General features: G+C 46.7%; 1 protein-coding gene across 8 annotated transcripts in view; it reads right to left on the bottom strand.

Annotated features, from left to right (window-relative positions):
- Positions 1–67: 67 nt before the first annotated feature.
- RERE (arginine-glutamic acid dipeptide repeats) overlaps positions 68–25,256 on the bottom strand; it is a 222,513-nt gene continuing 197,324 nt past the window's right edge. For 6 of the 8 annotated variants that reach the window (XM_027443353.3, XM_072026841.1, XM_072026840.1 and 3 more), the window contains 11 exons: positions 16,868–17,030; positions 14,650–14,742; positions 13,689–13,888; positions 12,562–12,723; positions 11,168–11,281; positions 9,146–10,530; positions 8,358–8,580; positions 6,470–7,193; positions 4,613–4,759; positions 4,203–4,383; positions 68–3,130 (listed from right to left, as the gene is read on the bottom strand). In XM_027443353.3, coding sequence (XP_027299154.2) covers positions 3,097–3,130; positions 4,203–4,383; positions 4,613–4,759; positions 6,470–7,193; positions 8,358–8,580; positions 9,146–10,530; positions 11,168–11,281; positions 12,562–12,723; positions 13,689–13,888; positions 14,650–14,742; positions 16,868–17,030 — 3,426 coding nt within the window. In that variant the 3' untranslated portion in view covers positions 68–3,096. The remainder of the gene's footprint in view (positions 3,131–4,202; positions 4,384–4,612; positions 4,760–6,469; positions 7,194–8,357; positions 8,581–9,145; positions 10,531–11,167; positions 11,282–12,561; positions 12,724–13,688; positions 13,889–14,649; positions 14,743–16,867; positions 17,031–25,256) is intronic. The other 2 variants (XM_072026842.1, XM_027443354.3) reach the window with 2 other exon arrangements.

Below are 25,256 nucleotides of genomic sequence, written 5' to 3'. Positions count from 1 at the left end.
AAAATACTCTTTTTCCCACTAACAACAATCAACAGACACATTTCGCTTGCAGGCAAAACCTGGCTGCTGTAGTGTAGCTTGGTTTTATTTATGTCCACAAATATTTCAAAAAAATTACAAAATACTCAAATGGAGAGAACACAGAAGTCACGATTTCTGGGTTTCTACTCTGTTTACACTGTGTTATCCCATGGCAAACTACTCATATATACATTAAGCTTCAAGATATATATAAATGTAGCAGTCAGAATGTACACTCTGCTTTAACGGTGCAGTGAAACAAGCTCAACCATGACGACATAGAACAAGAGAGACGTTTCAAAAACACTAAAGCAAAATTAAAAAATAAACTTTTAAAACCGAGGAAAAACAAGAGAGATCTCTTAAAGAAAATCAAAAGGTCTGGGTTGTTTTTAACAGGGCATCGAACAGCAAGATGGCTTCAAAAGCCACTGCAAGTAAAGTTGTAGTTAATCATAAGTCTAAAGTGGAAGAATTTCAGTGCTTATTGGCTGAATGATGCAAAAAAAATTCCCTAAAATATTGGAATATTTATCTGGAAACAAATAAGTGAGATCGATGAATAGCTTTTGAACTCAGATTGCAAAACAACGCTTCATTTGGAAAAAAAATACAGAGAGAAGAGGGAGGAGTAGAGGGAATTTCCAAATTTTTCTTAAGAATAACGATAGCTAAAAATAACAGCAGAAGAAAAGATTCAGAAGAAATGGCTGAATGCCTCCAACCTCCCAAATTCCACACGGTAAAAACAGGGAGGGAAGAATTATCTGAAATATGCCTAACTGGACCTTTAAAATCAACCAAGGCGTGCTTTCTGCTGAGCAGACCCATCTTACTGGCTGCTCCCCTTAGCAAAAGTTAAAAACGTTATTCAGAAGAAAACTAGTTCTTAATTCACCTGATCACTGCAGACACCAACTAAAGGCATTGGCTGAAGAAAACCTCACCATCCTTGGCTCTAGACTGACCTCGTGGCTTCCAAATGTCAGAAATGCTAGCTGTTCCTGCTAACGCCTTCAGAGAGTTCACACATAGCAGGTGGAACTGATTAAATGCTACTGCAGTTCCTGAGCACTGAGAAATCTGGAATGGAGAAAACAAAGGTCAGCATCAACGGATAAAATCCTCCTCTCCCTCTCTCTCTCGTATACTCTCGATTTAAATGGGCTTAGAATACCCTGATGCAAGGTTTTAATTTGTAAATTGATGTTACTATAATGCCCAACAATAACCTTCGGGCACTAACACCAGCTCTGGATCGAGACCCATGCGGTGGACAAAGCACCGTGCGTGCCATGCCTTCCTTCCATTAGAGCATATGATTAACTACAATTTTATCAAACATGGCTCAGTACAGTCCTATGACACAACCATCACATTTAACAGTCTACGACGGCAGAGATAGAGTGCTCATGAGTTGAGAGAGGGAATGGGGGAAGTTATGCACCAGCAGAAAACATGGCCAACAGATTCAGATGTCCATTGGTTGCATCACCCTCTGCTCTGGAAGAAAAAAAAAAAGTGGCAAAACAGTAAAAACCAAGCAAACAAAACCAAACAAAACCTTTCTGCCTAGACAGGAAGCAGAGCCGTCTCCAGAATAATGCTCACTGGCCTTCTGTGTGCTCCTCTCCTTTCACCATCCACATGGGAACTAGCCAACAGGAGTTATTCTGCATGGACCCGTAGGCTTGGGAGTCAGTAAATGTTACTGTCCATGTTTTTGATTAATGTTCATTAATAAGTTCCTGAGATACAGAAAACTGGCGGCAGTTAAAAAGTTTTTGCTTACAAAAAAAACAAAATTTCAACAGTCAGAGAAATGCAGACTGGTCTCTGCAAAACAACTTTAAGAACGCTGAGTTGCCTAGTCCTCTTTTCTTAAGAGTGTATCAAACACGAGAGGCCAGAAAGAGCAAATCCTCCAAAAATATGCACATGCATACAAAATTCTGGCTGTACTAGTTTGTGCCAAGGAGCATTTTAAAAAAGATTTTAGAACAGATTATTTCTTTGAACGTTTGCTTATCCTAGAAGGGATAATCTAAAACCAATGTAGTTAGACTACGTGTCAAAAAGGTAATAGGAAAGAGGTTTATTATGGCCACACTGAAAATTAACCCTTGAAGTAGGCATCAAAAGGGTAAGCTGGTTCCAAGGGACACCTGTACTGCTGAGAAACCCAACTCAACAGAAATCACCTGCAGAACAGAGAGATGTAACACTAACAAAAACAAAAAACAAAAACCAAGAACAGAAACAGTCATTTGCAACATTATCCCTGCAACTCCCTTTAATGCTTATTGTTGATAGCAAACCAAATTTCAAGCTTTTACCCATTTGAAATTATTGATACCCATCGCTCCCTTTAATTAAAGGGATAACTATATATATTTTTTTATTAAAAAATCAACTCTGTATTCTGTCAATACCAGGTAGGAATTCACAACTTGTGATGTTACTGAAAATCAAGATAAACGTTTCTGGAGTTTTGTTTTGTTTTGTTTCTCCCCTCTACCCAAAAAAGTTATTTACAGACTTAAAAAGCCATGCTGCAGAACTGAGCTCTCTTTAAAATTATGAAGATTTCCTACAATGTATTAAAATAAAAGTAGATTTTTATTATTATAGCACTTGGATTCAGAGCTTGTTATGTCACCTACTTGCAATCCTTGTTTTTTTTTTTAAAATAGCTATAGATGCATTGAGTGTCTCTTCACGCACAGTGACTTGTGTTGTGAACCTGATTCTAGCACCTACTCAAAACAAACTAGTAAGAAAAAAACCAAGATTGCAGGAAGTTCTCTGAATATTCCACACAGTCCTGTATTTTCAATAGGCTTCTGAATACGTTGTCATGCAGGGAGACCCACACCAGTCTTGAGAAATCTTCTCTACAAATGAATGCTATGCTGATAAGTCTCTACTTGTTGGGTGGTTGTTTCTGCTTTAAATATATAAAGAAATCTTTATAAGATATTCTTTTCCTTTTGTAGCTCTTATTGTATGTAAAAATGTTCCACTCCTTCCCAAGGACTGGGGTTTCCATAGCCAGCATTACAAATAAATAATTTATTACAACTGTTTGTCGCCTTCTTTCTTCAGTCGACTGAAAAAGAAAGAAAACTCATTTTAACAAACGAAGGAGGTGTCATGACACTTCAGTGACAGCTTGTCTTCCTGCTAACCTCACCTGGCTGCCCTGAAGGGAACAGAGGTTGCAAGAGGACTTCTGAGCTTTCAGCACAAAATGAGAACCGCTGTAACAGCAGCGATAACACTGTCTGCTGTGGGAGGAAGCGATGACCTTTCGCTACCGAAGCGCTCCTTACATGTGAGCCAGATCACTAGTGCCAGCTCATCAAGCTTTGGCTTTATCTGCAGCTGCAAGTGAAATGTCAGTCAGCTTCAGGCAGGCTGGCTGCCCCCACGGCGCAAGGCCAGCAGGTAATTTTGGAGAGCAGAAGCAAGGACGGAAACATCAGAGTGAGGCAGTGCAGGGCAGGTATTTAATATGCTGTTTCCTATATATCCTTACAGCCCGCAGACATGTGGAATGACCTTTGCTAGGTGCTGAAGGCTTTTTCTTCTTAGCTGACATATCATTCAGTGGCCATTGCCCACCAGGAAATAAGGTGGTGTCAGATAAGGCAGGCCAAGAGAACCACTCTGCTATCGATACTATACAGCATTCTAGGCAGAAAGTACTCCTGTGATTCACCTCAGCATTCTCAGCTCTTAATCCAGGATTTTATTCACAGATTTCAACCTCCTTTTGCCTTTCATCATTTCTTAAAATTTAACAGATTTATGGAATTCCTCACCGCTTCCCACTCATAAAACTTTTACCCACCTTCCTCCTGCACTGCTCTCTAGAAGAAACAGCAATGTAGAGGCAGCAATCATACTAAAACCAGTCGGAGGTAATCCTGCAATAAATGACTCAACTGCTCAAGTATTGTGCCGATAATTTGGGCCTAGCTTTCAATCTGCCCTGTCATCTGTGCCAAATTAGGTTTTACTGCAGCTTCACAATTCTCCCCGCGTGCATCAGGACAATACCTCAGCACCCAGTAACAGAGGAAGTAATTCAGGAAACAAAGGAAAAGAAGGAATGTGGAGAAATGTAAAAGAAGCCGTAGCACCTCTTAGTCTCCAAAAGCCTTTGTGGCACCTCTCACCTGTAATAATCTTCCTGACTTGGTAGATGACCACCATGCATGTGAGGATGCCCGTGCAACCACTGCTGCTCCATTGCCAGTCTTTGCAGCTCTGCTGACTGGGCGTGCATGGCCTGCAGTTGGTGGGCTGCTGACATCGGAGGTGGAATGGCACCTGGCAGATCCCGTGGGTAAGGGGTACCTGAAACAGAGAGAGCTGCATGCTTTCCAACACTGTTCTTTTTTTTGCTATGAGGTCTGCAGAGCTGTCCACCCTCTGCCCCCAAACCAACACACCAAAACAAAACCCAGCTTCGGGTTACAGCTCAACTCCACCAACTCCCCCTCCTAGGAAACGCTAAGACCCAGAGGAAAAGATGACAGTTCAGATCAAAGGGCAGCCTCCGAGAAGGACCATAAAATGCTCTCACCAAAGACTGGATGTCGGAGCATTTCATGCTCATGAGGTGGCTGTCCTAGCAATGGGTTGGGGATGGTCCCAGGCGGGTAGGGAAAGCGTGCCAAATGGGGTCCAGCTGCTAAAGGATCCACCAGCGGGTGAACAGGTCCTGCTGAACCTTTAGAAGAAGCAAAGAAAGAAAGCAATCAACTGCTTGAGGAACCAACACTCACTGTTGGGAGATCAAAAGCCCTGTTACCACTTGAGCAGGATCAGCATTTGGCCTAATTGGCGTGTAATTACCAGGAGCTTAGCTCCATCCAATTCGAAACCCACTTTTCTATCTTGAAGTGTTTGAAGTGACATCTGCTTGCCAAACAGTCTTAATTGTCACAGCAACAACACAGGGCTTTCAATTTCAACAACAAAAAGAAATCCACCAGGTGACAGGGAAAAAAAAGAAATCAAATAGAAAAACCACCTAAGCTCTCACTTTCAGACATTGCTTCTGCTGTCCCCATGCACACTGCAGCAGTGGCTGTGATCTGACCTGCTCAGACTAACAGAGGCAAATTGAGATGTTGCAGTGCAATCTGTTCAACACTGAAGACTAAAAAAAAAAAAAAAAAAAAAAAAAAAAGTCTGCTCTTACTTTATTTGGTCTTGCAAGATCTCTCCCCTATACAACTTTTTTTTAGATTGCTTACTGTAACTGTATTTTCCCCATATGATCTGAGTGGTTTTTGGCTAACACCTTAGGCTATGTCACTGAAAAAACAATCTGCTCTTCAGTCTTTACCTCTCAGCCCCTTGTTCTTCTCTCTACCTACCACTGAATTGTTTCAGAACAAATAACTGGGCAGTATCTAGACCTTCCTGCAAAGGGGCGTTAAATGACTTACCCAACAACAGGATCCTTCCAGAGACATGATCTATGATAAATTTCTGCTATCAAGGGGGTATAGAAACCTGCCTGAAACTGTGCCAGTCCATAATTTGCACAGTCCACAGCTGATGGCTTTCAGAAGGCTGATCCTCACTGCTATCATCTCCCACCTGTAACCCTCCCACCACTTCATCTCACAAGACACCTCTGATTGCCTTACTGTACAACTCAGCTTCTGCACCAGCACTCCAATTCCTTCCCTGCTCCAAAAAGCAGACGTCCCAGCCATGTTCAATGCATATGCTCCAAGGCAAAGCATGCTATATTTATTGCACAAGCAGTACGCTTGTACCCAGCTGCACCAGGAGCAGGGCTCCAAGTACTTGGACTTCCTTCACTTCCTTACTTGGCTGCTACTGCACCTGATGCCTTGCTTGCAATGTTCTCTCCAGTCTACTACCAGAAAACCAGAAAAATTCTGCTTAGTGCCAGACTCCTGGCATGCTCAGAGGAATAACCACATAGCTTACTTCAGAAATGAGCAAGGCACCAATTCATTTTTGACACCATTAAATACCTTGGGAAAAACTTCTCTGCACGTAAGTATGCACTGTAACTAAAAGAGGCCAACCCATAAATTTAGATGATTCTCCTGAAAATTGTGGCAGGCAATTTCAGATCAAATCAAGCTACATGGCTGGCATGTCAAATGGCTAGAGATGGAAGTCTCTTTTCATGGTGTTTTTAAAAGCTCCTAAATATCAAACCTTTTACAGTGGCCATGCAGTCTCCATGAAGACCATTGTACCATTACCATCAGTTATTTTATCGCTGTGTTATTGCCCTGCACCCTTCCAAAAAACAACGGTTTGCATTTCAGGTATCACAACCTCACACTGTTCAAAAGTCACGGCATATTGAAAAACAAAATAAAAAGAGATTTTGTTACATGGAATTCCAGTTCTACTGCTCACGAGAGGTTCCTCGTGTGCCGGGGCTCACCTTGATGCAAAGGATCCTGCTGATGTAGGTGTAAATGCGAATGTATGTGTGAGTGTTGGTGATGGTGAGGCGTGACGTTGAACATCTGGAGCCGTGCCAATGGGTCATTTGTCAGCGATGCCATCCGCTCGGCGTGTATTCTCTCTGCTGCCAGTCTGTCAGGGTAGCTCATTTCAGGCCGTAACTGCGGGCCTGCCAGTGCAAGTCTCTCTCTTTCCAGCGGGTTCAAACCCGGGTGGAAGGAAGCAAATGGGTGAGGTCCTGCCGTTGGGGGAATAGTCAGTGCACCGTGCCTGGCAAAATGCTCCATGGGGTTAGTTGCTGGGTGCAGTGCGTCGAGCTCTGGGGGCTTCACCTCAAAACCAGGTTTCATCCTCTCTCTCAACTCCCTTTCCCGGATTTCTCGCTCCCGGATCTCCCGCTCTCGCAGCTCTCGTTCCCGGATGGTGGGGTCCACGTTGTAGAGGCCAGGCATGTGGTAGGCCAAAAGCGGGTCGGTGGGGTTCAGGGGGACAAAGAAGGGATGATTACGGTTTGTTGGTGACATGACGTGAGGACGGGCGTACTCGCTCAGTGTTCGTAAAGCAGGTGTATCTGGACCAATGTAGGGTGGCACGGCAGCGATGGTTGTTGGTGGAGGTTCAAATGAAGGTCTCATGTGTGCTGGCCCACTGAGCTGAGACTCCCCAAGACGGCCTTCATGGGAGGAGCTGGACACCTTCTGCTGATTTTTAAAAAAATGGATTTTTAGTTCAACACACTGGGCTTAAGAACACAAGCATGCACTTCCCTTGTTGTGCTTCAGGCTCCAGGAGGGACTAAGTTAGCCTGCTGAGCCTTCTGACTCCTGTTACGTGTGCTCACTCCACTGTGCTATGGAGAGGAAATGGGTTCTGTCTAGCTTGTAAGGCCATAAGATAGCTACTTTGGAGTGGCAGCCTCAAAGCTCACTAACTGCCTTACAGTTAGCAGAGAAGCAGCTCAATGGTGCATGTCACAGCTCTGGGCAAAGGCTGCCTGCTATGTGCCACTGCAGACACCTGGTCCTGTTTGCAGCATGTTCTTCCTCTGCTCTCCAAACCCACTTGTATCCCAAAACTTACTAAACCCAAGGAAACTCATCTCCACGATGTGCAGCACAACAAATTCCACTCCTTCTACGGGAATTCCTCTGCATCCTGCTCTCCCCACCTGTACAAGGGCAGCACAGCGCTTCTGCAGAAGGCAATAAGCACAGTTTACCCATGCAGTTGTCCAAGGACCTGTATCCCCTAAATAAAACCAGGTTCCCATACACAACATATCCCTTAATGGACAGATGCTACACCCTCACTTTTATCGTTCTACAGAGACACACAGCTATGATTCGTATCTCTGAAAAGCACTTGGGAAGATTGCAGCACCTTGTTTTCCAGCATCAGTAATGCATTACCAACCTCCCAATTCTGTGGGCCCAGATGTAATCATTCCTTTCCAACAAGCCACAAAAAAAAAAAAGGATTAGCTGCACTGGCTTTTTATACTGAGACTGGAGTTTGGGTCTTCCCAGGATACAGAAGCGATGTGCCTTTAATCAAGTTTACTTCAAATTTAAAAAAGCTTTCAGATCCCTTTTCAGCAGACAGCAATCTCGTGCCTGCACTGCAAAGGTAGCAGAAGTTGCACAAAAGAATTCATTATATCTGCACATGCGGAGGGCTTGCTTCTCGTACCCCAACTCGCACTGCAGGTGATATATACGCTTGGCCCAGCTATGCCCAGCTGCACTGGCAAGAACGGATGGGGAGTAGAAACTCACCATTTCCTTTAAAGAGGAGAAAGTGATCATTCAGATCAGATCCTATCATGCCAACCCTCTCCAAAGGCTTTTAACCACAACTAAACTTACCGCAGCCCTTTCTGCTTCTCTTTCCCGCTCCCGCTCTCTTTCTCTTTCCTTCTCCTTTTCTTTCTCTCTTTCCCGTTCTTCTCTTGCTTTCTGCTCTGCTTCCCTTTTGGCCTTTTCAATGGCCTCTTCTCGCTTCTTGGCCAGTTTGGATCCTGCCAGAGGCATGAAGTACAAATCTGTTCTTGAGCATGAGTTGTAGCCACGGTCCAGGTGCTTATAGAACCTGAGAGAAACAAAACAGGAAGAGTTTAACTCTGTCAAGGGTACAAGAATCTCAGGTTTAAGAGCCTCAACTCTGACAGAAGCTTATTGCTCACATGCATTTAAAATGTTTCTCCCACAGTGTAAACAGCCAAGATTTTGGTTGATTTCCAATAAATCAGCAAACCAAAGGACAACAACTAGTAGACAAAGGAGAATTTAACCATGAAAAATCTCCACTCATGCAACTCAGGAAGCGTTACGGCAAAAACTACGCATAGGAGGCAGGAAGGTTGGCGTATCTGAATCCTCTGATCTTAGCTATCTTTGGGAAGGGTGGCAGGGAACACAGCACTGCTTAATGCAGAGCCTGTACAGTAGAAGGAAGCCTTTAACAAACTCTCTTCTTGCCCAAAAGGAAGGCAATTAAATGTGGGTTCTGCTTCCAGGTCAAGGTTAGAGATACCTGAACTTCACTGGAACACCAAGCAAGAGAGACATGGACGTACAGGGACCCAAAAGCATATGTACAAGGAAAGACGGCGCATTAAGGAAGGAATTAAGAAGGTTGCTGACAACCTCCATACCTGGCTGACTGACTGGCGTGACTCGGTGTATCCACCACGGTAGGCTCTGGTGATGGACTTCGGGGTGGAGGAGGAGGGCTCTCCGGTTCCTCAGCCTCATCTGGGACTTCTTCCTTGATCTGAATGGGTGGCAGCGTGCAGGATGTCACCACTGGCACGTTTCCACTAGAAGCTGCTGACGTGGAGATGGAGGTCTGCAGCGGGATGCCGGGCACAGCGGGCGGCGTGGAGGTGGAGGGGCAAGAAGGAGGCGTGATGGAAGGCGGGCCCCCGGGGACAAACGGGTGCTGAGAAAAGGGCGGCTGGGAAGGTACCTGGTGGAGTCCGGAGGGGGGGTGGCTGGCAGCTGGGGGGAGGCTCTGGCTCTGTGTCAGGACAGGAGGCTGGGCTTGCGACGACTGCAGCGGCTGGCTCTGAGGCATCAGCTGCAACGGCGGAGGGTGCGCGGATGGAGGGTGATGGGTTGAGAGGGAGCTGAGGGGCTTGAGAGCGGGTGGCGGTGGCAAGTTGGAGTTCATGGAGAACGGAGAAGGGCCGGAGAGATGAGGGGGGTGCTTGTGAGACGGAGGGGTGGGAAGCTGAGGGATCGGGGTGGTAGGGGGAGGTTTGATGTGAGGCATGGCCATGGGTGCGGGGGGCAGCGGCTGCTCCCGCGGAGGCTGCGCCTGCTGCAGCGGGGTCGCGGCCGGCAGCGCGGGCTGAGCCACCTGCACCTGGAGAGCCGAGTGTGAATGGGACGGTGCTTGGGTCTGGAGGGGAACCTGAGACTGCGACGACTGAGTGGGGAGCGAAAACGGCTGGGGAGGCACGGGATGAGGCAGGAGAGGCTGGGCCTGCAGGCTGTGAGGGGCGGGCTGCGCCTGGCCGTGGAGCGGAGGCTGCGAGTGGGGCTGCGAGGAGGCAGGGGGAGGCTGGCTCTGAGCCACGCTCAAAGGCTGCAGGGGTGGGTGAGGCGATGGCAGTCTCTGCGGGTGCAAAGCGGGGGCTTGCTGGATGTGAGAATGAGGAGGTGGCGGTGCGGGGGCCTGGGGCTGGCTGGAGGGCTGGGATGCTGACGGCGAGACCTGCGGCGGAGCCGCAGCAGCGCTCGAGGCTGCTGGCAGCGCTGCTGGTAGCTGGGCAGATATCGGTGGCGTGGGAGGAGGAGCCTGGCCGGAGCTGCTCTGTGCCTGGAGCACTTGAGGTTGTGCCTGCAGCACTTGCTGCTGAGCGGAGGAATCCGAGTCGCTCTCATTGTCTTGAGGGCTGGGGATGCTGGGTGATGTGCTCCGGTTGTCCTGGTCGATGTCCTTGGGATCGCTGCTGCCCTCGTCATTGACGCTGCGGCTGTCAGAGCTCTCGCCTTCGCCCTCGCCCTCCGAGGGAGAGTTTGGCCGGCTGATCTCCTGCAGGAGAGAGGGAAGAGCAACCAGCGTGTGTGAGAAAGCTGCACACAGAGCACCATCAGCCTGTGAGGGATGCTGAAGGGCAAGAACCACCCTCTGAGTCTCACAGGACTTAAAGCAGCAGAGGCAATGCCACTGCAGTACGCTGTCAGCTCTGAGCTCCCCGGTACAGGAGAAAGATGGACAGACTGGAGTAGACACATTCCTATCCATGGAGTGAACCTTGTCAGATAAGCGCTGAAAAGGCAACCTAAAAGTAAGTCAACTGAGCACTGATAGCATTAAATTAAGATAACTCCAGTGTTCTTTTTCTAACTTGTTACAGAAGAGGCAAAGACAAATGCCAATTAAAAAAAACAACAACAAACTGAGGGTGTGTGTTTAGAAATAAACCACCTACGTACCTACATGGCTGATCCTAAAACAAACACAAAGACTCCTGAACTCACCCTGTGTTGTTCCACAGTTTTCCAGCAGAAGGAACACATTACAATACGGGTTGCTTTCTAGCCACAGATTAAGTAACAATTTGCTGTGGCTTAAATTGATTTTGTGTTTTTGGTTTGTTGGTGGCTTTGCACTCCCTCCCACTCTGAAACTGTTCCCCAGAATGGGAATGCTCTTCTGCGGGACTCACTTGAGTTTTGGATTTTTTGGCACTGGACCTGTCCGGCTCCTCTGTGTCAGACGCTGCCTTCTCCCGCTGCCTCTTGGAATTCTTGAGGGGAGAAGATACCTCTTCCTTGATTTTCTGCCACAAATGAAGCAAAACAGAGCAGTTACCAGCAATGGAAGCGCAAAACTAAACTGAATGCAAGCCAGAGCTATCGTGTTTAGTACAAATAAATGAGAAGGGCTCCTAGGGAGCAGAACCCATCAGGAGTTGGGATCGTCAGTATGTGACACCACCCTAACATATGTACCTCTGTCCAATTACGGGCTGCAGGGGAATCTGTTCTGGAGCTGCTGCTGCTGTGTTCCCCTATCTGCCAGCAGCAGCTCCCAGAAGCCCTTCACCTACATTATGCTCTAACCACTCCCTCTGGAGGTCAAACTTTAGCCAGGATTGGAAACAAGGCTAGGATTTCACTTCTGCAGGCAGAAACCCAGGGGACAGTTTGGGCTGCAGACATTTCTGACACAAACTAGCAGGCACAAGTAACATGTAAAGCATTCCTCAGCACACCGATAGCAGTTAACAGAGGATGAGGCAAGAATTTCTGCAGCAGACGGGTACCAGAGATGCCTCCTTCTACTGAACGAGGGTCTTCACTCCTGATATTCTGAGAGGCTTAGCCCCTCAAACACAGGGCTACCAGGGAGTAGCTATTACAAGATTCCTGCCTGCTTTAATGGCCTGGGACGCTTTCACACACCTTGCAATTACCTAACCTACCTTCATATTTGCTAAGTCCTCAGTATTGTCATGTGACAACTTGTCCCACACTCCTTTTTTTTCTCTTTAAAACAAATATTTAACTTGCTACTTTCAATTTACAGTGCTTAATGCAGCTTCCCTCTTCATCTAGCTGTGTTTCTTCAGTGCTCTCTTGGAAAGGCACTTATTGAAAGAGACTAAACTGTCAGCCTGCTCTGAAAATCAAGCAAATTGCATACAGAAAAACAGTACCAGAAGTAGTCTCAATTACTACATATTCATATTCCTTTATAAATAAAGATTAAGTACTGCTTAAAAAAACACACAAAACTGTCTACTTGTCTCAGATATAACATTGCTGATCTGTATTACCTCCATCAGCCTAATGCTTGCATTTGCATCTGAAAATGAAGGATTAGTTTATCATGCAAGCACTAAGGTTATGTGGGGATACTTCAACGGCTTTTATCGCTACACATCCACAAGCACAGGAACAAAGCATCAGTCAGATGCTTACCATTACATCTTTTGCTTATGTACACATGTAAGAATTTCTAGGTCACTGACAGATTCCCTGGCCTGCTAGAATCTGCGTCTTATTTAGCCAGTTGAAGGGGCCTCAGCCCTAATGCAAAAGAAGGGGGAAATTTTACCTTGGTGGACTTCTTCACCGAATCTGCTTTGCTGTCATTACTGGAGGTGCTGGCAGCGCTGGGCGAGTTGCGGCCACTGGAGCGGATGTCTTCATTAATAGGTGAGGCTCTACCATCAGGGCTGGCTGGCTGCTTTTTACGACCACTACGTAGTGTAGACATCTATTTGTGTAACAAGAATAAACCAAGTTAACACTTGTCCAACTTCTTATTTTCTCGTGTCTTAGGTAAGAACTTGAAAGATGAAAAACCAAGAGCACTGAACCCTTCTGTAGTTTTTCCCTGGAAGTTCATCTGGGCTTAAAAGTAGAGGAGGCAAATCCTTAATATGCCTATGCATATTAAACACTGGTTATTTTATTCAGTAGTGTCTGCGAGACATGAGAACAGTATAAAGATGTTCCCACAGATGCTGCTGTTTGCATGATGAATTTTCTTCATAAAATGTGCACACAGGTTTGTAAGTGTGCATCCACACACAGGGGATGGGTGGAGGGGACCCTGATGTTCCATAAAAGAAGTCTATCTGTTGTCCAGAAGTCTATCCAATAATTAATGCTGTTTCCCTCCCAGTGTAGCAGTTTTTTGGATGACAGGCTACCATAAAACCAATGAAGCCAACCTTACCTGATTACGTAGCCTCAGAAGGTATTGAGAAGCAATGGTCTTATCAGCAAGATCAGAACAACGGAGAGGGGAGGGCAAGGAACAAAAGCCATCACCACAAATTCAAAGCAAACATTAAATTAGCCAGAGCTGCCATCCAAGTTCTCACAAGTGACTTGCACGCAGGAAGGATCTTGGCATTTCACAGCGAGTAAAACCGCTCTGACAGAGCACAATAACCACAGGAGCCAACAACAGCTGTCTGCAGGCAAGAGACTAACTCCAGTGGGACCACATGAATAGCACTGAAGTTTTTAAAGCTCTTCCTTTAAAATAAGCCCAAGGGTTTACCTCAGACCCAGCTGAAAGGGTAAAATGGTACAAAATCTGTAATGAAAGCACGTGCCATGGCAAACAAGCACAAAAGAGGAAACAAGGGTTGTTTCAGACCACCTTCCTCCAGCCAACACCTCCTCTTTACAGAAGATGAAATGTGAAGGAACCAAAGGTGTTAAGCCTACCGAGCCTCGACTCCGCCTTGTCCTCATGCTATGCTTTCCACTAAGTCCATCATCTTCCTCTTTGACAGGCTTAAACATAAAGGGTGGAGGGTCTACGGGTTTCTCAATGGGTGGCAGCTCTCCGTACTTTTTGAAGTGAATGCGACAATCGGTGCACAGTAAGATGTTCTCTCGGCCGCCGTGGTGCCAGTCCTTGGAGGCTTGGGGCAGGAAAAGTGACAGCTTAGAAATGAAAACTACTAGATATTCAGCACAAGCAAATTACATTATTTGAAGGGAAAAAGAGAAAAGAAGAATGGTACACAACTAGAAAAGTATTTGTTTTTCTATAGGCAGCTAAGTCCTGGAAAACTTTGTCTTGTTGCAGGCTTAGTCTGTCTTCCAGCACACATCTCCTTCAGTGCTCAATTTAAAAACTGTTCACTTAAGCAACTATATCTTTGAAAATAACAAGTCTCAGCTGCTCTCCCTGGGAACTAAAAGGCAGCTACTCTTCTCCAAAGCTGTGGCTTCTAGAAGAGAAGTGAGCTGTGAACTTCTCATTTCCTTCCCTTATGTTGGGGCTTTCACCACACCGTGCATGTGCCCAAACATCTGGAACACTTACAGGAAAGAAGCTACTGCAGAAGAGCACTGGTGCAGTATTATTAACTTTTGTATGTGACAGTCACAGTTCAATGTCGATTTGCTATATCACAAATGGATTATATAAAGAACTCTGTTTACAGCAGTAGATCTTACTGTCTAAATGGTTACTTCCCAAGACTCTCCTCTGTCACTGCAATAGTAATTTGTGATGGTAAATCATGATTAACTCTGCTATGAATGCAGCCTATTTTAGCTGATTCAACCCCATTTTTGAACATCTGTACATGCACAAGAACTGCTCTGGCTTGGATGAACCTGCATCAGATAAGTGGTAGCAGACGGGAGGGAAATAGAGCAATGAGTCAGGACGTACTGGTTGTGAAGCAGTGGCGGCAGGCGTAGCCCTTCAGCTCCTGCTCACTGTCCTCGCTGTCGAAGTCATCTTCACTGGCCGAGCTCAAGTCCACTGAGTAAGTAAAGAACATAGAGAGAAGAAGAAAAGAGAAAAAGATTCAGCATGATCTTCTGTTTCTGCCTACCTGGCTGAAATAGTCATTAATATGATACTTCCTGCATAAAGTCTGTGCCTTCCTATAAGCACCCTGCCGTGGCCGACCATCCTATCAGATTTTGCAAACTAACAAGGCCAGGGCTGGTCAGCCTACAGATTAAAAAGCATTCCAGGAATGCATCAAATGATACAATCCACAGAACTTTTGATTCACTATATGGTACTTTTCTAATTAAGTTGTTCAAATACTGTTCGTGCTGCTGAGGGAAGCTGTGTTCTTAAAGCACAGTTTACGAGAGAAATGAGGTTTGCACCTAAAACCAGTCAAATTTACAATCAAACAATATTCTATATCTAACTCATAGCTCATTAGACTTCCTGGACAGACACTGTGGTTGCTTTTCTGTTTTTTATTTTGTTTTTAAACTTCATCTTCAAAATCAGATGGGGCCTGCTGTTGTACTCTCTTACACAGCGGCTATATTTAACCCAAGAACTCGATGTGTTTAGTGCATGGATGAGACGATGCTTGCATATAACGTACCAGTCTGCAAAACATATTGTGATTCCTTTGGATGAGAGGTACCGCAAGGATACTACCAGCTTTCCAATTCTTACTGCAAGCCTCCTTGAGAGTCGTAACCAGTGGCAAAATTACACCTCGAGAACGTCACGTTTTGAAGTGGAAAATATGGCCGGGGCCACCTTCCTTTGTGGCAAGCAGCATAAAACATGCTATCTGACTACAAAATGCTGTGAGCTTAAAAGCATCACCTAAACCACTGAAAATCTGCAGCCACCACAAAAACTGTACCCTCCCTCATCTTCTAAAACAACTCGCAACAAAATCCTTCCTTACAGAGAGTACTGCCTTCTCCTAGCCACTTGCTATAAATTCACAATGGAATGGATCTGTAATTTCTCATAAGCACAAAACCCTGTCTAGGATATCATTCTGATGCGTGGCTTCTTTTGTTCACATCTTTAATTAGAAAAGAATTCCTTGATGCAAGAATAGTGTTTTTCTAAAGGTTTTGAGAGGATACTTTGTCATACATGCACATGACAGGGAGTTACAGCACTTGCCACCAGTGCTTGTCATCAACTCATTACCCTTCTAATCAACGCAGGGTCCGTTTAGCAACACCAGCTGCTGGCACTACCACATTTTCTACACTCATTCTCGCAGGTGTTTAAACTTCGACTGCAAAATTAACATCAGGCTAGAACTTGGTTTCTTTTACTAAATTTTTATTCTCATTCTGCAGTCAGCTGCATATGGATGGGACCTTTCAGCCACATGAAGTGTTGAGTGTCTTGAGCTGGTAAGAGTCAAGATCCACACTTCTGTGCACAGAAAGCAGCAATAAATCCTATCACCTTCAGCACAGAGCAGCTAATAGCTGTCTCTTACTACTTCACTACTACCCTCTCCACAATTCTCTGTCCTGCCTTACTCACCACATCCTCTACCTCCCCCTATTGATAAGACTGGGCCAACTCTAGAGCTCCAGGTAGTGCCTTTTCTTTAGAAGGTGCTGGGTTTAGTTCACAGAAAGCCTTAGAACTCACGGGGTAACCTCACCCTTTCACTTAAGGGTATAGGTTGGTGTATCCATATGGACATTACTAATCATAATCCTCTGCAGCACAGCACATTTCACTGGTTTGGGTAATTATTCTTTGTTTAGAACCTTCTGCTTCAATTGAGGCTGAAGTACTTCTCAGCCAGGCGATGCTACAGGAGTGCTGACTGCAGCACAGACCGCGATGAAGCAGAAGGTACGGGTCACCAAGAAGGATGAAAAGGGATAGGACTCCCTTCTTTTTACATTTTCTCATTCCCATTACTGTAATAGGCCTGGAGAAAGTGCAACACAAAGCCAAGACAATTCAGTACACAGCACTTGCTGATCAAAGCCGCCTACCACATTCCAGCATAATCGTATAGGAACAGGAGAGGGCAGCTGCCTGAACTCCATTTCCTTGCTGCGTTCACTCGGAGGTACAGCACCATTACATTACTGTTGCTCCCTGCATCTAAACAAAGATAAATGCATTGCTTTTAGCTTCCACTTACAGAATTCGCTGGAGGGGGGCCTGGAGGGAGTGTTGACTGGAGTGGAAGCAGTTCGAGTTTTAATTCTCCGAAACACAGCCTGTCTTCGATGCCTACGGTGGGCTCGAGAACTTGCTGCTTCAGGGGTTTTCTTCCAATAGTAATAGAAGGTGATTAGTTCTCCCTGCAAATACAGAAGGAATATGTTAGAGGGGCATGCAAGCCTGGTTTGTCAGCTTTTTTTGTCCTTTTGCTCTATAGACGTGCACGTGTATGTCTGTATTTCATGATGCATTTCAGCCAGACAAAAGAATTCCTTAGATCCAACAGAAAAACCCTCACCGTTTTTTGCTTGCTTTTGGCAGGGAAGGAACAGAAGGAAGCAAGTACCTCCTCACCCCCCTCTACCTCCTCGTCCTTTACGAGGAAGGATGGGGGTGCTGAGGTCTCCAGCCTGCCCTGGATGCTGCTGGCACTGCTGGGCTCAGCAGTTCAGAAGGGGGTGCCCTTGCTTTGCTGCAGCATCCTGCACACATGGGAGGCTCTGCGTCCACACCGGTACCATCCTTCAGTAGCTGTCAGAACAAAACCCTGAGAACTGTCACAAATTCTCTGGTATTTACAGAAAGAGGAAGGATCGATGCAAACAGACACGGCCATTTTGCCAACCTACATTGTGCATACAGGTATTTTTAACAGATTGCTGCTTAAGGAGCTGAAAGTTAGAATAAAAACACATTCAGCAGAAGTCTACAACCATAACACTCAACCATACCGCAGCAAATCGTGTTTTAATTTGAATATATATGCCCACATCTAAATTAATTAAGCAGTTAAAAGAGCTCACCTAGAGAAATGAGCGATAATTCCATAGCATAATGAACCTGGCTTACATTCAAAAACTGGAGCGGCTGCCATTCAAACTAGCGGATGCGACGCGGAACCAAAGAACAGCATGTGGTTTTAATCTCTTTTCTCTTACTTTGAAACCCCATCATTTCCTGGCGACTTGTCTGCCTCTAAGGTAAAAAGGTGTTGTTTCTTTTAAGTCGCAAGAGGAAGCGGAGAAGTTCTAACCAGCCCCTTGAAAATCAACATCAGAACAAACATACCTGAATTGCCCACAAAAAGGGTGCCTTTGAACTGCATTTTATGTGATCTAATAACATAACCTCAGCCCGCTCTCTGTGGGGAAATCCTACAGCCTTTACTCTGGGCAGATCACTCAAGTTGACTCTAATAAAGACACACCCTTAATCCAAACTCTCCCAAGGGCCTCAAACAAGCAATTACAGCCATAACTAACATCTGTAACGCCAAAACACTTGTAAGACAAAAGGAGGATGTTGTTCTAGACGTTAACTGCTGACATTTGAGACACTTAGGAGTTATATCAATGCCTCATTTAAAAATAGAAGCACCAGGAAAGAGCACAACTGCAGTTCTGATTTCTGGTGAAAGGCACGGAGATGCATTTTTAATCTGCTCCGCTACAGACCGGGACTGATGCTGCTCATCTCCACCGCAGACCTTGGATGATATTCACACCAAATCCTACCCAGAGCGGTGCTTGGCAGGGAGAAGTGATGAAAACGCATCGTTACACCCAGTTCTACACTCTAAAGGACAAAAACCCTAACGAAAAAATCAATCTTTTACTGAAGATACTCTAAAACCCAGGAGGGAAATGGGTACAGGCTGCAGATGTTCAAAGGCACCGGCTGGTGACGAGCACTCAAGCCATGGCAGGTCGAGGAGGAACGCGGAGTCCTGACACGCAGCACCGTGCTGTGCTGCTGCGTGCTCAGCCCCGTGTGTTTGCTTTAGAAATGCCATTTTGCTTCATTAAAAGTGGGCTCAAAGTCCACCAGCACAACTGTTTGTCAAACTGAGGCTACGACCTGCGCCGGGAGGCAGGCGAAGCTCTGCAGAAAAGCTCCCGCAGTGATTTTCGCTGGCAGAAAGTCTCTTGGAAACGACAGCAGCCAGTTTATCCATCCCTCCATCCATCCGTTTCTATCAAACCTCAGGTGTCAGCACCAAGGAACAAGTCAGTAAATCCCCTGTCTGCACGCCAGTGAATTAACGTGTCCTCTGACATATGGCAACGGCAGAGTGCAAACCAATCTGTTTTCTTCCCATCATAAAAGAGAAGTGGGAACCTATCGGAGCTCTATTTACACGTCGCAAACCCATCAGGTCCCAAGGGGGGGTTAACAACTTACGCATGCGCCGCATCATAAAACAAGCTTAAAAAAAAAAAAAAGAAAGAAATGGGGTATATTTATGAAAAATGCCGGTTTCATCATCACAACACTTTTACCCCCCCTGAGACCCTCTCAAAACCACGCTCTTGGGCATGCTGATAAAGCTGAAACAGAAGTTGAATTCAACAATTAATTTTGCTGCATCTCTGAAATCCGAACCTGTGAAATGACCGGAGAATATTTAATTTATTATCAGACTGCTGCAGCGACGTGACTCAGCGAATGACTCAACTTTCTGACAAAGCCGGAGGAGGAGAAGCCAAAGAGGAAGCACGGAGAGAAAATGGCAGAGTGATCCACACAGGGCAGACGGGCTACGCTGGAAAAACTCCACGCCAGCTCTTCTCAGCCACCTGGCTATCTGCTACTACATTGTCTACCTACGGGATTAAAGGCTGGAGTGGAGCGAGCCTGGAAGGATTAGAAACGCGTCCTGGTGACTGCATGGGTGGCAGCAGCTCGAGCACAAAGGGCTGTGTCGGGAGAGCTTTGGTTCTCCAAACAGGGAGGAAAACAGCTCCCAGCTTCGCTGCAAGGGAAGTCAAATGAACGTTAATCAAACATGCAGAGCGTGCGCCGCCAAAACCCATCGCACATAAATTCAGGGAACAAAAGCTGCTGCAGAAATCAATAGCCTACTGAAACATTAACACAGGCGAGCATTGATCAAAAGGCCCTTTTACAAAAGGCAGCCTTGCAAATTAGCTGCTGTTTTTGCTTGCAAGCAAACAGAGGAGCATAAACGCTGCTGACATGAACGGCCTGTAATGATCGTTTGGCTCCCGGCGAGCTCCCCTCACCTCTCCACAAGGTCTCGCAGCTGCCACGCTCGGCACCTCGCAGTGTGCTCAAACCACACCAGGTACGTCCCCAACTTGAGACCCCAACACTGCCAAACCCTGGGGATAGATTAAAGAAGGGAGGAGACCGCAGCGGTGACTGCCACCTGCGGTGAGGTCTTGGCTGATGGAGGAGGAGGAACACGACTTGCATGGGAGGTTGGGGAGGGCTGCATGCCCTGAGGGTCGTCCCCTGACCATTCCAGCAGCCTGAAGGGCGCAGACTGGCCAGAGGAGGCTGCTTTTGTAAGAAGGACCCTTTGATTGCTTCCATTGCCCTCTTCTCCTGCCTACAACCAACGTGTGTCCCTGTTGCATCAAGCTCTGGGACCAACACCACGCTAAAGCAACCCTCAACACAGGTGTAAGTGAGCAACACCAGCACTCACCGAAGTGCCTCTCAAAGCACCCCAAGTTCACTGAGGACTTTATCGCTCCCTTCCCTCCCAAAGGCTCCTGACAGAGGGGCGGTGCTCCTCGCCAGGTTCAGCTTTCATCAATTTTGAAACCCCTCGGGAGCTCACAGCTCCTCAAATCTCCTGCCTTCTCCTGCCAAGGCCATTTCACCCCACGTTGTAGGCACACAGAAGAAAGTCGTGCTTCATCTCCTTTTACATCTATGCTGGGGATTATGTTTAAAGAGAAAGGAACGGCTCAGATCCACTCCATCAGCAGCCGACAGCGGCACGGCTTCCTCTGCAGTTTGGCTCTGGAGCCAGGATTAATTCCTTGGCAGCAGGGCACCCTTCTGACCTCTCCCACCAGTTCCATCCCCTGCCCTCACCTTGCTAAAATGTTTAGCAGCTCAGCCCAGCTCTGCAGCCACGTTGCAGGACACCAGGGCAGCCCTGGTTAACTCTTCCCCGCCTTCCCAAACCGCCAGCAGGCAGAGCGCAGCCTGCCCTGCTTTCTCACTTCTTATCAGCAGTTTTCAAATGTAAAATACACAGTACAAGCTGTGCCCTGTGTTTGTGTTTAGTCTTGCCTTAGGTAAACACAGGATTAACACTGTGTGCTTGCTGCTGCTGTGAGAGGCCCCGGCAGCCCTGCTGCAGCAGCCTGCTCCTACAGCGCTGGCACGAATGCATCAACTTACCTTCAAGTATCTGTTACGGCAAAACAGAGTGAGCAAACACAATAATTGCTGGTTAATTTCCCCAGGGCCCAGCTCTGTCAGGAGGAGAAAAAAAAATAATCGGGGAGGGGGGTAGCTCGACTGTAATTAAACAGAAGAGGTAAACAACAACTCCTTTCAGGGGCCGTACGGGCAGGCAGGGCAGCAGGAGGGGAGCAGCTTGTCCAGCTGTGGTCGTAATGAATTCACCATCTTCCTGCAATGCAGCCTGATTTTACTCACTCAGGCCACTTCAACGCAGGTCCCATGGTGAAAAGTCTCCAGCACCTTCCTCGTGCACTGAGCCCCCTGGGCACGACCAGTGCTGGTGGGAGCATCTGCTCAAGTGTCTGGGTGCCAGGGGGCAAAGCGAGATGGGGGCAAATTGAAACAAGGGGGGAAAATCGAAACAGGATGGGGAAATCAAGGCAAGGGGCTACCCATGCCCAGCCCTGTGAAATGGCAGCTTCCTAGCACCCCAGCCCAGCATCCTGAAGCTTCCTGACCCCGACACAGCCCAGGAGGGATCGGTCCCCCCACCACACACATCTCTGTGCCTCAAATTGGAGGAGCTCAAGTATAGAAAAACCACAGCAGGGCTGAGGAAGCGTGGCGCCGAGGTTCAGTTCAGCAGGGTCGGACCTCGGCGTTTTTACAGCTGTGTGCTCGGTCTGGGTGCCTCTGTCAGCTGTGACAAATGGGTTTGCATATGTTCTAATTAAGCAATAAGTCTCAGCAGCTTGTTCAGTAGCACTGATTAATGCCCACCTTCGGCGCACAGGAGCACTGCATCGGTCTGAAACATTACTGAATGTTAAGAGGGACTTTAAAAACCCAAGCAGTATTTTACTGAGGCTACAAAGCACGTATTAAAAATCGCGTGGTGCTTCCGAAGAACATCCCGCAGGTCTCGGTTCTCTTGCACATTTTGAAAGCCTCGGTGTTTTATCTGCAGCTTGGTGTTTTATCTTTTGGACGGCAACGCAGCTGGCTCTGCTAAGAGCTCTACCGACAGTTTTAGGAGAAGCCTGGCTGTCCTAATAATCTGGTTCTTGTTCTGCATACGCCGAGATAAGCTCCTCGGGCTCGTTTTGGATTTCAAACTCCTGACAAAACTGTCTGGCCAAGTGGGAAGCAGCAGAGGGTATCGGTGTATAAGAAACCCAGGATAAGTCTTTGGGATTTTTTGCCAAACTGTCGATTCATCCCAAACAGAGGAACAGTCACAGACTTTCCTGGGAACCCAGCTGAGGCTCCATCTGTAGCTTCTGGGTTTCATTTTGTTGTGGAAAAAACCTGCAATCCTCTACAGCTCTGTGCTTTCTAATTGCTCCTGCTAGCTGAGCTCTGCTACCTTGCTTAGCCCTCTACAGACCTGGAACAGAAAGAGCTTCCATCTCCCACAAACTTGGCTTTGCTTCAGGCAGCTGACGCAGGCGTACGCCACAACAGGGCTCTGCAGCACTGTGCCACTGCCGGTAGTGCTGAAACACGTCTCAACCTCAACATTTCACTCCAAAGTTCCCAAAGCAGCCAAGAGACTACAGTAATTTTGTTTTTCGTGTTACCTAAACACACAGATCACTTCTGAAATTCTCCCAAGAGAATATACTTGCCCTCATTAACGAATTATAATTAAAAAAAGAAGTCAAGATAACAGGAGAGGGCAAACTAAACCCAGCTCCTATAATAAAATTATTGACACAAAGAGTAACTGAAGCAAAAGTAGAAAGGAGGCAGTGAACAGGGACTGCAAATGAGGGAAAAGCAAAGGAAAGAAATACACCTGGCGGGATGTAAATAATCTCTCCTTGGAAAACAGAAACAAACAGCATTTATCTTCAGTAACACAGCAAGACTCCAGCAGTGTAGAGCATCCTCCCTTTGGTGACAAACCAACGACGTACCTACAAATTACATCTCAGCACACCCTTTTGTAACATAGGGTATGCAAACAAAGAGACAGAAGATTAATAAATGGGCCAAGATCAATTATTTGTGGGAAGTACAACCCTACTCATCAGCCTCATGCCACATGAAGAGTCCATTAGTGACTATTGGGCTCTACAAGTCCTTCAAAACCCCAAACCAGGCTAATTGGGCTAAATCCATCCTTACAAAGCACAGGCCTGGCAGGCTGCTCCTCCAGAGCTCAGCTTTCCTCCTGTCCTCACTACAAGCTGCCCTTTCCTTCCATCTGGTACCCCTGTTGGTTCATTCCTATCCCTTGATTGCTGTTTTGGCAAACCCTGGAGAAACCTAAATGCTATTGTCAAAAGCCTGAAAAAAAGGTTGGTGCCACACCTCCATGCCACATCCATCTCAGGGTTCTCACCTAGCTCATTTGCTAACTTTTCCCAGTGTTTGCGATTAAGGCTGTACACACCAGCAGGAAATACAATAATTAGCATATTAAGGAACGTACCCTCGCTACCTGTTCTAGGCCACCAGTTCTCTTTTTTTTAGGGCTTTAAGGACCAGCTTTAACAGTTCGGCAAAACCAAGCGCAGAGCAAGCCCGTGCGTTGTTTTAAACCTCGGCTGCAGGCGAAAGCTGCTGACCCTCTCCAGCTGTACATCACGCCAGAATGAAAAGAAAGCTTTTGCAATTACAGCTTCTTCCTCCAGAGACTCCTCTTTGTTAATCAACAGAGTCCCTAATCCCCAGAGGAGCTCGCAGGCTGCCGGCTGCATCCATTACTAATTATTAGATCCTCCCCGCGATAGCATCAGCTACAGCTCTCCAGGACCACATAGCTGCTGCCGGGGTCACCAGGTATGCCTGGCAGGGCTCTCTCTGGAGCTTGATCAATTAAGAGGTTATCAAAACAGTGAAAGAGTTAAGCACCTGCTTGCCTTAGACACATCTGTCAAGGATTTGCTTTCTACTCAGCGCCCCTTTGTAGTTTGTAACTCCAACGTTTCTGGAGACGCCCGTTGGTTTGACCACTTGGAGCTCCAGCCATTCCATTTCTGCTCCTCCTCTCCTCACCAACCCCATCCCTTACATTTCCCTACGCAGCACCGAAGGTGTCCCAGTCCCACAGAGCCTGTTTTCCTCTAGCAAATGCAAATATTCCACTTTTTACCCTTTTTCCCTACCCTGATGCTCAAAGCACTGCCCTAACAACTGCACCTGGGCCAGCTGAACAATGCCCAGTGCAGTTCCGAGGAACAGGGTGGAACTGTTTTCACCAAGGTGGGAGAAGTTCCTATTTTCTTGTGCAAACAATTTTCTTACCACCTTCCAACCCACAAAGCCCGGAGCTCAGGGCTGTCCCAAGGGGCACCTTGTCCTGCCAGCCCCTTCTTAGCCAGAAGCCTTCAGTATCAGTGCTCGCACCATCAGGAGAGTGGGAGAAATGCCCAGATAGGTTAAACTCAGGGTATTCAGACAAGCTTCTGGAGCAGAGCTTAGCACAGGTCCTGTATTTCCCCCTTGATGCACTTTTCCAGCCCTACTGACCTGGAAAAGCTGACAGCACAATGCAAGGAACGGGTTTTTCCTCGGTGAAGGTGCCAGGCACCGCTCCATCAGCCCTTTACCTGGCCTTTCTTTTCCCACCAGCTCAATAATTACGTTGTGTGCTGCTAGGCTCCAGGTGTTGGATGAAAACCACCTCTCCTCGGTGCCTGAAACCCTTCACATTTCCACCATTTCAAGCAGTGGGACCGGTGGTGCTTCACGTGGCTGCGCACAGGGGGGGGAGAACAAGCGTGCATAAGCAAGCCATAAAGCTGTTAAAACGGCCACACTCCATCCCGTAAACATTTTTCTATTTATCTGCCCTTCATTACATGCACAATCTTATTATCTCTGCACATCCTCAAAGCGACAGCCGTCAGGGTCACCCTATAAAATATACATCGGCGATGTTACATTTAATGACTGGAGCGAGGAGAGAAATGAAGGATGGGAGGGGAGGAATACTGCAGGATGCTTTAAAGGGATCATCAGTTCTATCTATGCATTTCCTGAGGTGATAATTGAATGACAGTGGCTGGAGGGAAATCCATTTTTGAGCTTAGGAAAAAGACTGTTAAGAAAAAAATGTTTTTGTACTGGCAGCACGTAATGGCTGCCGGAGAATGAAAAAGGCTCCTCCGACCACAGCCGTGCTGCTGCTTTATGGCTTCTGTGCGGGCTGAGAATTGCCAGGCACAAGGAGGGATTCAAAGCAACCCCAAAAT

This window comes from Anas platyrhynchos, chromosome 22 (genome assembly GCF_047663525.1).
Source record: "Anas platyrhynchos isolate ZD024472 breed Pekin duck chromosome 22, IASCAAS_PekinDuck_T2T, whole genome shotgun sequence".
NCBI classification, from domain to species: domain Eukaryota; kingdom Metazoa; phylum Chordata; class Aves; order Anseriformes; family Anatidae; genus Anas; species Anas platyrhynchos.
The sequence above is the reverse complement of the archived record's forward strand: the minus strand, read 5'-3'. Positions and strand labels throughout refer to the sequence as shown.